The sequence below is a fragment of the Montipora capricornis genome, chromosome 10 (assembly GCF_036669925.1).
Source record: "Montipora capricornis isolate CH-2021 chromosome 10, ASM3666992v2, whole genome shotgun sequence".
Taxonomy (NCBI): domain Eukaryota; kingdom Metazoa; phylum Cnidaria; class Anthozoa; order Scleractinia; family Acroporidae; genus Montipora; species Montipora capricornis.
This window is the reverse complement of record NC_090892.1, coordinates 22,000,075-22,013,550: the sequence shown is the minus strand read 5'-3', so window position 1 is coordinate 22,013,550 and position 13,476 is coordinate 22,000,075. Positions and strand designations below refer to the sequence as shown.

General features: G+C 39.7%; 1 protein-coding gene across 1 annotated transcript in view; it reads right to left on the bottom strand.

The window, feature by feature from the left end:
- Window positions 1-3,538, bottom strand: part of LOC138022222 (mucin-like protein) — an 86,413-nt gene extending 82,875 nt beyond the window's left edge. The window contains exon 1 of the mRNA XM_068869278.1: window positions 3,393-3,538. Within this exon, the coding sequence (XP_068725379.1) occupies window positions 3,393-3,450 (58 nt within the window). The 5' untranslated portion in view covers window positions 3,451-3,538. The remainder of the gene's footprint in view (window positions 1-3,392) is intronic.
- Window positions 3,539-13,476: the final 9,938 nt, after the last annotated feature.

Here is a 13,476-nt window from a genome sequence, read left to right as displayed (position 1 = left end):
TAACCGTCAACCGTCAAATGACCTAAAATTTAACCGTCAACCGTCAAAACGACTCATTTTTAACCGTCAACCGTCAAAGAGACCCCCCCATTGAGACCCTCTGTCTAGGTACACATGGAGTATTGGCGTTCATGAACAATGCACAATGCTTTGAGAGCTAGCCTAGCGGGCCTTGATAATTACTCTTTGTGAGTTTGTGGTGTGTAGGTGCACATAATACATTGTTGTTCGTAGTTAATTAATGCTTTAATAGCATGGGCTTGAGGACGTTGTTGTACATTAGTACACTCGGTGGATTTGTGTCTAGCCTTGACTAGTATTTAACAATTATTCGCCTTAGGGGAAGTGATTACCGGTGAATAATTGTTTTAGTATAAATATACACAGGTGATTGTTTCAAAAAAGAGAGAAAAAGAAAAAAACATTTCAACGCGAAATCATCTTCACTTACAGTGACAAAACGACTACTGGCAGCCATTTTGTCCGTCGAGGTGATCATCGGCTGATAATCCGAGATGGCGAGCCAATGACAGCGCGCGATTTTGTTTATACTAATGATGCTTATGGTCAAGGCTTCAATCAATAGTATCGGCTAGAGGCACTTCATAATCACCCTTTCAAGTTTTCGTCACGGTCTAGGTAAATACTAATGTCCTTAAATTGTCCTTTCATAGCATTTGTTAGAGGAATTGATTATTCCACTTATGGGTTTGCTGTTTTAGCCTGATGTTATTTTCTGGATATGTTTTTCCAAAGTTTTGTATTGTTCATGCTGCGGACTATTTATCTATTTACCATATTGTACTTTTGATTCTGTTATGTTTTTTTTCTGCCATGTCTTGCTTTAGACTCTCTTTGTGACACCGAGTTCTGGTCGACATTTCTGCCGTTTTCCCAGGGAGTCGTTTCCAAGTCTGAAAAGCTTAAATTAATAGTTTTCGCCTCCAGAGTAACCAGGTTTTCCCTTATCACGGTTTTTAATAGATGGAAGCCATTCGCCGCAGACGGAGGGTTCCACTATTTGGCCGATGTCTGTTCTTGAACAGATCATGCCAATGTGATAGCGGCCATGGAACGGTAATTCGAGCAGCCTCGCAAGGAGTCGCTTGATGCGCTTGTTTCCGAAGTTGTCCAGAAGGATCTGATATGACCAATCTACTTTAAAGAGACACAGTCACGTATATGCGAACGCTCAAGCGGTCAATCGAAACTTTGAAAAACTTAGCCAGTTGTTTTCAAGAGGTGCAGACAATGTGGTGGCCATTGTCGCGTGCAGAATTTAAAGCTCAAACATTGATTTACTCTCCTCAAGAAAGCAAAGAAGAGCAGTCAAAATACCAATACAGCATCTACGATAAAAATAAACTTTTTAAGACGTGAATTCACGAAAAATTCGACGTTTCAATTTGAACAAGGATCGAAGTCCATCGTCGTGCTTCATTTCTAGCTAATCGCTTAAATGTTAAGAGATCATTACATCATCTTTTCTTGATAAACTTTCATTATCTTTCTTTTAAAATGTGCCTTTAAACATTTTGAAGAAAAAGCTGCGTTTAGATGAGAGGAATTTCAATGGTAGTGTTTATTTGTTGCACAAATTACAAAACCGCAAGCGGTGAGTAAAACACGGCTGAATTATTTCTCTCCTTACCATCTTTTGACTTCAAAGTCACTCTTGGAATAAATGCACTCTCTTTGAGCTTTGAAATCGCATTTTAGCCTTAATAATATGTTTAGTACATCACAGAGAAAAACAAAGGTGTGAGCGCTTGTACGGCCGATAGTGTTTCCGATCACACTTCACTAAATTCACTGAATTCATGGCATTATAATTGCGTTCACGTCTATTTCTTGGACTCCAAATCATCGATAATAGATACATATGCATTTTATTGTTTTTCGGAAGCCTTAGTAAGTCTTAACAGCAAGAAAGTTAAAAGTCTGTTAAAATCTCTGGATGTGAGAAATACTGCGCATGTCATCATATGACCGTGTTCCTTTAATTGCGTAATTTAGTAATGTTTGTTTTAGCTTTTTTCAAATTTTTTATTCATAAATTATCTTAACTTTAAATTCCAACGACTAAAGTAAATGTATTTTGTGCTTTCCTTTTCTTTTCTGGACTCCTTTTATCCTGACTTCGGTGACAACTGCGTTCCCACGCCACCAAGGGACAAGGAGAAGTCTCAATGTCAATCATTCTCGTGCTTGAACCGTTCAAAACAGGAGTGACGCTATTGGTGGTACGAACTTTGTCATCACAACAATGTGTTTAAACACTCCAAATCCATAAAAACCACTTTTGCAATATAAAATTCAAGTTTTTTTTACTGAAATAAAACAACTGGATATCATCAACCTTTCTTGCTCCTACTCCGGTTCCAGTTCCGGTTCCGGTTCCGGATTTCGGAGTCCTGATTTTCCAGACGCCCTATCTGATTTTTGTCGCCGCTGTTTGTGTATTGTTTCCGATAAAACCGATTTGGTCAAGTGACGTAACGGATCGGAGCCTGAAGCTATTGCTGTGATACACTTTCTAATGTTATCTAATGTTGTATTTTCTGAATTAATCGACACTTGACAGGCTTTGGAAGAAAAACAATTATCATTCTTCTCAAGTTTCTCAGCCAACAGGCAAAATGAAGACCAGCCTTTCTTTCATTGCCTTTGGCATAAATGCTGTCCGTCTATTCCTAGCTCGTTATCACCGTGCAAAAACCTTTTAAGTTTGCGTAAAAAGATGAAAGAGTGAGTATACTCATGTTACGTACGTTGACGTACGTTGACCTACGCTGAATCTTTTAGAAGGATATTTGATCGCACAAGTTACATTTGACAACCCCGTTAAATTTAAGTGAGGCGGCTTTCAACAGTTATTTTACTTCCGAAAGTGCAGCCAAAGGTTCAGACTCGTTTCAGACAGTTACGCTTCATTTAAAAGAAAAACTATCTCCTGGCCAATCTTCAATGATAACGGTTTTACATCTTGACCGGAGTATATTCTTTTACTTTATTTGACTTTTTTCTCACGTTCACGAGCTGTGTTCTATTAGCGTTCGTTTGTCGGTTGAGGTAGAGTGTCGGAACCAAGCCCAACGATTTATTTACTGATGCTGCGGCATTTAGCGTGATCGATATGTAATTTACGATAACGCCCTGGTCAAAATTTTGATGTAGCCCTATTGGTTTACTTACTATCAGTTAACTTATATTGGTAGCAAACAGTTTGGTTGCTACGTCAATGCTAAGCTTACATGGTCTTGCGGGTTACGTAGCGATTACTCTTCATGGCCACCAGCGTCATCACGTTTTAGCGGAGCAAACAACTTAAAGTGAAATGCTGTAAGAATGTTGACAATTTAAGAGTTGTTAAAAATGTGAATAAAACTTACCCTGCAAAACTGTTGAAAACAGAAATGCGCTGCACACCATTACTACTGTGAGGGCCATGTTGAAATGAGTTTGTTTTTGCTAAGATCGTTCTTTTTGACCTCTTTTTGCAAAATGCAAATTATAATGATTTACCTGAACCTTGGCTCTGTTCTTTTGTTGGTGCGCAATTCGAAACTATTGTAGCTTATTCTTGGAAATATTTAACACATTTCTTCCCTCTGCTAAACTTGAAAACATTCGCATAGACACTTCTCTTAAAATATTGGTTATTCAGAACTCGAAAACACAAGCCGAATCGATATTTTCGTGTACGTCAAATGTTTCTCAGAAGCAATCCAGATGTCACGCATTGTAAAAAAAAAATTGAAATTAGAGCTGCCGCAGTTTTTCACATCAAAGCATGCTACCAAGCTGAAAACAGGCTAGCAGATATGCCTTTACAGTGCGACGCGCCTTAACGTGGCCACCTTTCAAACCTTTTTACAAATTGTCCGCCCGTCAGGATGTGTGAATTTGATTGACAGTCACGCCTCCTTGCAAAGTTCGCACAGTTGTAAGTTGAACACCGTTGCATGGGCTGTCGAGTTGACGTATTTTCACGTAATTATTTGTTGGGTGGCCACGGTAAGGAGCGTTGCGCTGTAAAATCTCTTTTACCCGATGAAAGTAAAACCTTAACATTTATAATTTTAGTTTTTTTCCGACGTTACATGAAAATTCAAAGCTAGACAACTTCGGTGTGTTTTGTCGCTGCTTCACTGAACTACATTAGTCACCATGGACGCAAAAAAAAAAAAAAACAAAACAAAAAACAGCGAGCAGTCAACCAAAACATATGATGCATGTACAAGGGAACGAAATTCCAAAAACCCGAAAAAACGAAACGAAACCAACGAAACAACCGAAACAGCCACAAATTCAGTTTCCACCATAAACTATCACTTCGGAATGCAAATACGTTTCAATAATACAATAATTTAGCTAGAAATACGTTAACATACTTTCATTATAACTTTGTTGCCTTGGTCTTTGCATTGTTTCCAACGTCGTTTTTACACCAAACCCTTCAAATTTTCAGGAATCAGAAAGCCTTCGGTGACCGGAAGTGCTGTTGCGTTTTGGTCTTAGTGTGGTCATGGGCAGACACTTCACGTGCATGACATAATTAAGGGACTGTGCAATAATTATCAGGAAGGGGGGGTCCTAAAATGAGCTTCACCAAAGGAAAAATTAGAGAGGTCCCCCCCTCCAGCAGCGTCAAGATTAGCTGTGACCCCCCCCCCCCCCCTTCACGTTCTCTCACAATTATGATGTGCCCCCCCCCCCCTCCCCCTCTCTAACTCGTACCTTTAGATATTGAAAAACTTGAGAACAGATACCAATATCTTTTATCCGACAACCCTGCTTGTGCAGGAAGGTTTCTCCGAGAGGATTACAAGCCCCCCCCTCCTTTCCATTATTTTAACTTAAGGCCCCCCCTCTGGTTTTAGGCCCCCCCCCCCTCCTGATAATTATTGCACAGTCCCTAATTATCTATTGTCGAATTCTTACACTTTTTTCAAGAAATTATGTTACGTTAAGTGAAATTAAAGTTAGCTTTTCTAGGAATAAACGATTGTTTGTGCCTAACAGTGCGTGATACAGGTATTTTGAAGTGCGCTGGGTTTATCTTAAATTATGGCCATGATCCATCGCCTTATCTAGAAAGCGTTTATAAGGATTCGGTTCAGACCCTAAGATAGTGGTTCCGTTTACGCGCTTTGCTGACAATACTCCGTGAAACACGTGTATTCCACTTGAGATCATTCTGTACATGTGGAATTTAATCACCTAGCAACTCCCATATGAAGTTGGTGTAGGGCTTTTTAAAGGCAGAAGAAAGATTGTACTCTAATCAAACTGAAAACATTTCTGAAAAGGATACAACGATTACAAAATTTTTTAGCAATAGCAACCGAAGATGGCTTCTCGTTTATTTATGGGCACACAAACTTCACATCATAAAGATGCCGTGGGCAAACAATTATAGTAAATAGAAAAAAAAAAAGGTGGGCTTACAGAAATGCCTTCGTGTTGCTCTTGTATAACATAGAAAATCTGGGTATTCATCCTGCTCTCAACATAATACTTGTCATACTTAGAGTACATACTCCTGTGTGACAAGCAAAAGGTTACAAGACGTACGAGACCCCGCTCATCGAACTGAAATCCACCATGCATGTAAACCCTTAAGTTTATGTCTACTATTGATTAATTTCGCTGACTGAAATGCCCTACAAATCATAAGTTGCGTGTCTGCTGCTGCCAATTCGTGCTCAACGAGAAAATAACACTTACGGTTGTGGTTGTCTGGGTGATTGGACACAAAAAGGAAGCTCGCACAGTTAATTTTAAGAATCTCAAATTGAAGAAGAAACTATTTCAAAAAAAAAAAAAAGAAATATTGTTTCGTTTACGGAATGGTAAGGGCAGGAGAAAATATAAAATACTGTAGTGTTGGTCACTCGGTCTGTCATATTTATTTCGCTTCGTCCATTGAAACTCTTGAGAAATAAAGATAGAAATGTGGACGCAAATTCTCTGAACGGTGAGAAGCGTGTCAAGGAATATTAACCCGGCATTAAAAGAGAAGAACAGATACTTGTTTATTTGCGCAATATATCGAAGCATTAAGTCTACAATTTACTACTACGACTCACCAGTGCGAAGTGTCTACATTACTCATGATTAGCTTGAAGAGAGAGAGAGCTTTAGATTTTTCAACAATGTATCACTTTTATCTAACTCAAAATCATTCAGATAGTCAAAACTTCACTTCACATTTTTTACCCATTTCCTTCGCTTCTGTGTTTGTCAGCATTATGATTTGCAATAAGCTTACGTTCACGTGTTCACAAGTTTGTTTTTACATACCGTGTTTTTTTAGATGTTCAATTACAAACTCTGTTTTCATTGGCCACTCTACCTCAGTGTGTAAATAGTTCATCCTGAAGTCAAACAATCGGAAAACAATATAAATTGAAAATCCGTGCAACTCCGCATGTGCGTGCAGTCATGGAGCAAAACGTTAAGTTGTTATTGGTCTGATGCAATCTGTGAAATGTTTCGTGCAAACTTGTTTCGCAATGTTTTGGTGACATTGTAGCAAGACAAGTTGCATGAAACATTTCACAGTGTAACATACCCTGCAACGGCCAAAATCATTGCGAGACAAGTTCCAAGAGCCGCAGCCGAAGTAGAATTAGGTTCTACTTTTCGTGCAACTTGTCTCGCAACGATTTTCCACTTGTCGCACCACAGTGTCGCCAACATATTACAAGACAAGTTGCAAGAAACATTTCAGTGTATCAGCGCCTTTTAGCATGTCGCGTATGATTGTGAAAAGAATTATATGATGCACGGAACCCTTCAGGGTTGTTCGAGTTCTTTGTTCTACAGGCACATAAGACTGAAAGTCATGTCATAGTTTTATTAGCAAGAACAATGTTGGTGCACTGTGTGTTACTAATTGCGTGCAGCTAAGTATGATTAGGGTGCAAATGCATTGTTAAGTTGAAGGACTTTACCTTAAGGACAAGATGTTATTAAATTGCTTCTGAAATATTTAATAACGATAGCTCATTCTGGATTCTGGTAAGATTTTGTTCAATTTCTTTTCCTTGTCCATGGCTGTCAGGACAGGGGCTGACAACTCTAACAAACGCTGTTTCGGGACAAAGCCAAAATTGTTCCGGGAATATGGAGATTTCTCCGGGAATCGGGACACCTGGAAATTTTCCGGGAAACACACGATAATTCCGGGACATTGCAGAAAAAAATCGGGACTTCGAAGGAAATTTTATTTCACATTTCACGTTTATTTAGTAGTAATAAACAGAATATCTTAGAATATATGCAAGGTATTCTAAAAATTCCCGGGAATGTATCCGAAAAATTTGGAGGATGATCCAAATTTCCGGGACGACTTATGTTAAGACCTAGTATTGCTCAAACGGCGTTTGTTAGAGTTGTCACCCACCATTGTCAGGGACGTCAAGCGTGTGAGCTCAAGAAAGACCTCGACATCACTTTTAACTGATCATTTTGATCTCCGTCAAACAGCAAAACTACTGCGACAAAACTCGTTTGAGAAAATATGCAAACGCTGAACGGGGCATGAATTGAAAACCACATATAGTAGAATTAAGTGTTTGAGTTGTGTAGAGGCTCTCGGGAATCATGAGATTTTGCCTATGCTAGGCCCGCTTTCCGGAGGAAGGGGCTATAGTTTTAGAACTATAACGGCACTCACACGAATGGGCTTTAATCACGCGGCGGCCATTTTGAGTCCCGAGGGATAACTTTTGTTTTCCCCCACCGAAACTCGTTCCCAAACATTTCAACCCGAGGCTCGGGGTACGAAATCTATTGTCTATGGCCAATATGGCCGCCGAACGAATTAGGCCTGTTGTCTGTTGAATAAATTATCTTTTTCAGTAAAATTAATGCGAAAACTTTACGCCATGGCGGAGGGAAAGGGTCACTGAAACCCAGGCGCTTACATACTCCCCCTCTTAAAAAAATGTCCTCCTGGACATTGCTCGAGATTCAACTTAGTCTAGCTAAGAAAACTGCATTCAAACAAAACTCTTCCTGTAGGGTGATCAGGCCTACAAAACATCTTGAACCACTTCCTAATGTACAACATATGACTAAACGACAACTTCTGTATACTGAGCCACAATACAAAATTGTCATGCAACTGACATTGAACAAGCCTCTTTTATACTACAAAGTCAAAGTTCCTTGCTCCTTCAATGTTATTGTGATCCTACAAGACTATTGGTGCAACAAAGTTGTATATGGTCGTGGCAGGTAATCCTGCAAAGGCTGAAAACAAGGGTTTACAAACAGGTTGATTCCAAGAATTCAGCGTGTTTAATATTCCATATGAATAAGGCATCGAGACTACTGACAACAACTGTTGGAGCCAATACGCTTTGGGATGGGTCGGTACAATATGTGACTTGGCCTCCGCGTAAGTCCAGTCATCTAATGAAATTTTACGATCGAAGTCAAACTAATTGCGACAGAATTTCTTCAAATTCCAAATGATAGATATTGGTCAACTTACTAATATACTGAGAGTTCCTCAAGATTAGTGTGGTGGAACATGCTCTTAATATTTCGAGCGTGTGGCACAGGGCACCCACTTCGAGACAAGTAGCCCACAAAATAAAATCGCGGTTCTACGCAATCTTGAACTGCAATAAATGTTTATTAGGGACTGTGCAATAATTATCAGGAAGGGGGGGTCCTAAAATGAGCTTCACCAAAGGAAAAATTAGAGAGGTCCCCCCCTCCAGCAGCGTCAAGATTAGCTGTGACCCCCCCCCCCCTCCCTTCACGTTCTCTCAAAATTATGATGTGCCCCCCCCCTCCTCTCTAACTCGTACCTTTAGATATTGAAAAACTTGAGAACAGATACCAATATCTTTTATCCGACAACCCTGCTTGTGCAGGAAGGTTTCTCCGAGAGGATTACAAGCCAGCTCCCCATGATGACAGCAACATCAGACGTTGCAAACAAGAGGCAAATGATATCCAGGACAAGCTTAATGCTGTCGTAACCAAGTTAGAAAACACTGAAGACTGGCCTCAGCTGTTTACACAATTTTAATGCTGAACAACGTCATTCAATAAAGTCTCAAGTCGGTTTAAACGTTCTGCATCTTGTAGAAGATCTGGATAGGGTGATGGCTAAATATAAAGCGACATTTCCTATTGGTGCCAAATCTAAAGCATCCAAATCAAGAAAAAGGAAGGAACAGAAGAAAAAAAGGGAGAAGAAGAGGATTGCTGCCTCAGAAAGCCGAAGGACCCGAACCTGTATAATTTTTCGGTCTTTGGGAGGTGAACCCATTGATGACAACTATGAAACAGAAGTATGTGGCATTCCTCAGCTAGAAACTGTAGACCTAGAAACCCTCTCGCTGTTTAAATCAAGAACAGACCTGGCATGTCTGCGGGACCTCTTAAATGCCAAATGTTTTATTGGCAAAGCTCACAACGTGGTTCGTGACTTCTGTGCATGAGCGATTGTTTCAATCTATCATATGTTGACATTCTAAATAAGTTAAAGCATGTGTTTATGTTGATGCAATATTTAGACATTATGGATAGTCAAAGGCGTGGCATCTGTCTATTTGGAAAATGTTTATTTATTCATTATCGAATTTGTGAAATTTAATTAAGACCCCCCCCCCCAACTTACTTGAGAAATCTAATGTAGAGCCCCCCCCCCCTCCTTTCCATTATTTTAACTTAAGGCCCCCCCTCTGGTTTTAGGGCCCCCCCCCCCTCCTGATAATTATTGCACAGTCCCTAATTTGAGATGTAGAAGGAAAAATAATGAAAAAAATAAAACAATTTTTTGGTTTCACTCTTTGTGTGTGCTGAGGGAATCTGCAAAGATTGTGAATAAAGAAAGACTGAAACAGGAAACTCGAAGCGACAATTCCAATCCGCCCGGACGTAGAGTCTGGGTGGGGTTTAATATGAGTCTGTTTCGTGCGTTCTGGTGGCTTGGTTCAGTATTTAATCTCCTAGTAACTTCAATATGAAGGTGGTGTAGGGGGTGTTGAAAGCGGAAGAAAAATTGTACTCTAATCACATTGAAAAGTTTACTGAAAAGATTCCAAAATTACAAGATTCTTTAACAAGTATATTCATGTTTGTTCTATGGAAAAAGGTTTGCCTCTGACTCTTGATATTTTTCAACAGACGTTTCGACTGCATCAGTGATATGAGAGCGAAGTTCGCTATCATACGAAAATCATATCATACGAAAAAGGCTTAGAAAAATATTAAGAGTCAGAGGCAATCCTGACTACGCTTTTTCCACTTTTAAATTTAACGTTTCTGACGCAGCATCCTAAGAGGGCTTCTCGTTTATTTATTTGTATACAAACTTTGCAGTGAGCAGGGAGCAAGAATGGTGCAGTGGTTAGAGCACTAGCCTCCCACCAATGTGGCCCGGGTTCGATTCCCAAATCCGGTGTCATATGTGAGTTGAGTTTTTTGGTTCTCTACTCTGCCCCGAGAGGTTTTCCTCCAGGTACTCCGGTTTTATCCTCTCAGAAAACACTAATATGATTTGTTATGTATTAATTTGATTTGATTTCATTGTGCATGACCTCACAATCTATTCAGCTTTAAAAATGATTATCGTGTGAAAATAAAGTTCTAATATCATCATAAAATACCACAGGCAAACAATTTAAATTGAAAAGAAAGACTGACAGAACTGCCTTCCTGTGGATTTGCATAACATACAAAAGTTTAATTCGCCCATTGGCCTCTAGGGATTCAATACATCCTGCCCTCAACAGGGGCACCCAACGTCAATTTTCGGAAAATATCTGTTCGGAAGACGATTTGAGATCTAGAATTTTCGGAACATTTGTTTTAAAATTCCTTGCTTCCCTGCCTGTCCTAGGATTTTCGAACATCTAAAACATTGTATAAGTGCCCATTTTAAACGGATTTTTACCCTAAAAAGGTCACCTAGAATTTTCGGGAGCCTTTTTTCTGGCTGAAATTCTCGAAAAGGTAAGTTTTAATCCCAATAATTTTCGGATCACTAGACTTTCAGCTAGGGAATCCGAACAGATGAAAAACTTTTAGGGGATAAAAATATGCCCATATCTACCGTTTAAATACTAACATACGTTTAACTATGCTATGTTTAAGTCGACGTTTTGAACTATATTCTCGTTGGGTGCCCCTGCCTCAACATAAATAACACTAATCACACGTAGAGTACAAAACTCTTGTGTGATATGCTAAACTTTGTAAGATTTATGAGACCTCGCTCATCGAACGTATGCATGTATTATACCCGTCAGTTTATTGCCCTTCACACCTTCTACTATTTAATTCTGTTGACATAACCCGGTTTCACATCGACACGGTTTCATGACTTCGAAACTGCGTCAAAATCGATGCGGTTTGGAAGTGTTTACACGGAACCGTTTTCACCAGAAAATCCAAGTCGTGATGGTTTAAGGGATCGCTGCACTACGTGCTAAATTCAGTATTTTGAATTGAACAATGCAAATTTCGCGCCAAAATAGTAACCGTATTGTTTTGAAAATGCTCCACTTTTGTCACCGGTTTCAAATAGACACGGTTTCGATAACAGCCTCGATTGGTGTCGTGTAAACAAAGGTGTAACCGCATCAAAGTCGATGCGGTTACAAATGAAATCGCGTTCAAGTAAACGCTGCCTGAAATGCCGCAGAAAGTGTGTGTCAACTGCTGCCAATTGGTGCACAACGAAGAAATAACACTCACGGTTGGGGTTGTCTGGGTGACTGGATAACTGAAAAGTCGGGTCATAGTTTTATTAGCAAGAACAATGTTGGTGCACAGTGCGTTTCTAATGGCGTATAGCTAAATATGATTAGGATCAGTGCTAACGGATTGATAACTTGAAGGACTTTGTCTAACAGACAAGATGTTATTATTAAATTATACTGAAATATTTAATTATTCGATTTCTTTTCCTTGGCTATGGCTGTCAGGTATGTCACGTGTGTGAGCTCAAGAAAAACCTTTTTATGACTTTGAACCCAGTCAAGAGCTCTTCAAGCTCCTTAGGTTGAATATGCAAACGTGTAACGGGGAATGAATTGAAAATCACAGATGGTAGAACTCCTCCAATGTGTTACACAAACAAATGTTGTTATTACTGCCACAGTGAGTGAACCTGAGGCGAACGAACGAGGAAGCTATCCAATCGGGATTTCTTTCAAAAGCAAGGGATTGTGGTCAAAGGCGCAAGGAATTGTGGTTATGTGCGAATTAAGGAATTAAGATGCGCGATATGATAACTAAATGCGCAGTAGCGAGTATGCAAAATTGTCTCAATTGTTGAGAAATTGCGTTGCTTCCGTTTCCTTAGAAATTTGGCGCACCGTATGTTTATTAAAGTCGCCCAGTACTGGCCAGTTTTTATCGGAATCGGTTAGAATGACGTCATTCTCTCATATGCCAAAAAATCACTTTCGGGCAAGACAGCGATGGCGACCACACACTGAGGAAGAAAAACAACCGGAATTTCAGTTGAAATCAATGGAAAAAAATACATAGAGAGCTTCTTTAGCGCCTAGCGAAGACATCTGAATGTCTTTGTATGGAAATTGTAAAGTATTTTCACGTCAAATCAAGGTTACCATATTTTTGTTGCCCAAACATCATTTAGTATTCCACGTGGCATGTCTTTAGCTTCGGCCGTAAACTTTATTTCCACTCACAAAATTACCTCCAGAATATACTTTTTGCCTAAAATAGTCTTTTAGAATCGGGTTCTTGTCTTCTGTTGTGATACTTAAAGATTCAGGAGCATTTTGTGAAAAACATTTAGCGATATTTCTTGTTTACAAACATTGACGTCACATTTCTTTTGATATCCAAACTTGCCAACCACGGAACAAAAGAAGTCATTGTGTCAACAGCCAATTAGGTTCTGGTTGGCACATTAATAATAATGGGTGACGTCACGAGAAACATCGTTATTCAAAATGTTATTTCTGACGAGCGAGCTAGCGAATAAGGCTGAAATAACTATTTTGTCGGCACGAGATACAAAAAGGGCCTGGGTTCCAGGCCGGGGCATCATGGGTTACGATGTAGGGGTATATAAGACCAGGTATAGCACGTGGTTGTCATCTAGGCTTCAGAACCAACCGCGTTCTTTCGTTCGCTTAATTTTTTCTTTGTTTAGTTCTTTATTATCTAGGTACCATGCATCCAGTCTGGTAGGATCGGCTGTTCTTATTTCTTTTTTGTAAAGCCTTCGTAGGATGGGCTCCTAATCGCTTGGAGCTTGAGCCTTGGTTCCTACCCAGATTTCCTGCACATTTTTTCCCCACAGGGGTTTTTTCTGGCAGGCTTTTTCTGGCCTCCGTTCAAACCGCGTTTGCTTTGTTAGCGGTTGCTCCGCTCTACTAGTTTTTTGTACTTTAGGTTTATATTGTATTTTACTTATATTGTACGTAGGAGTTGAAGATCCCCAGCCTAACTGGCAGCCTGACTGGCACA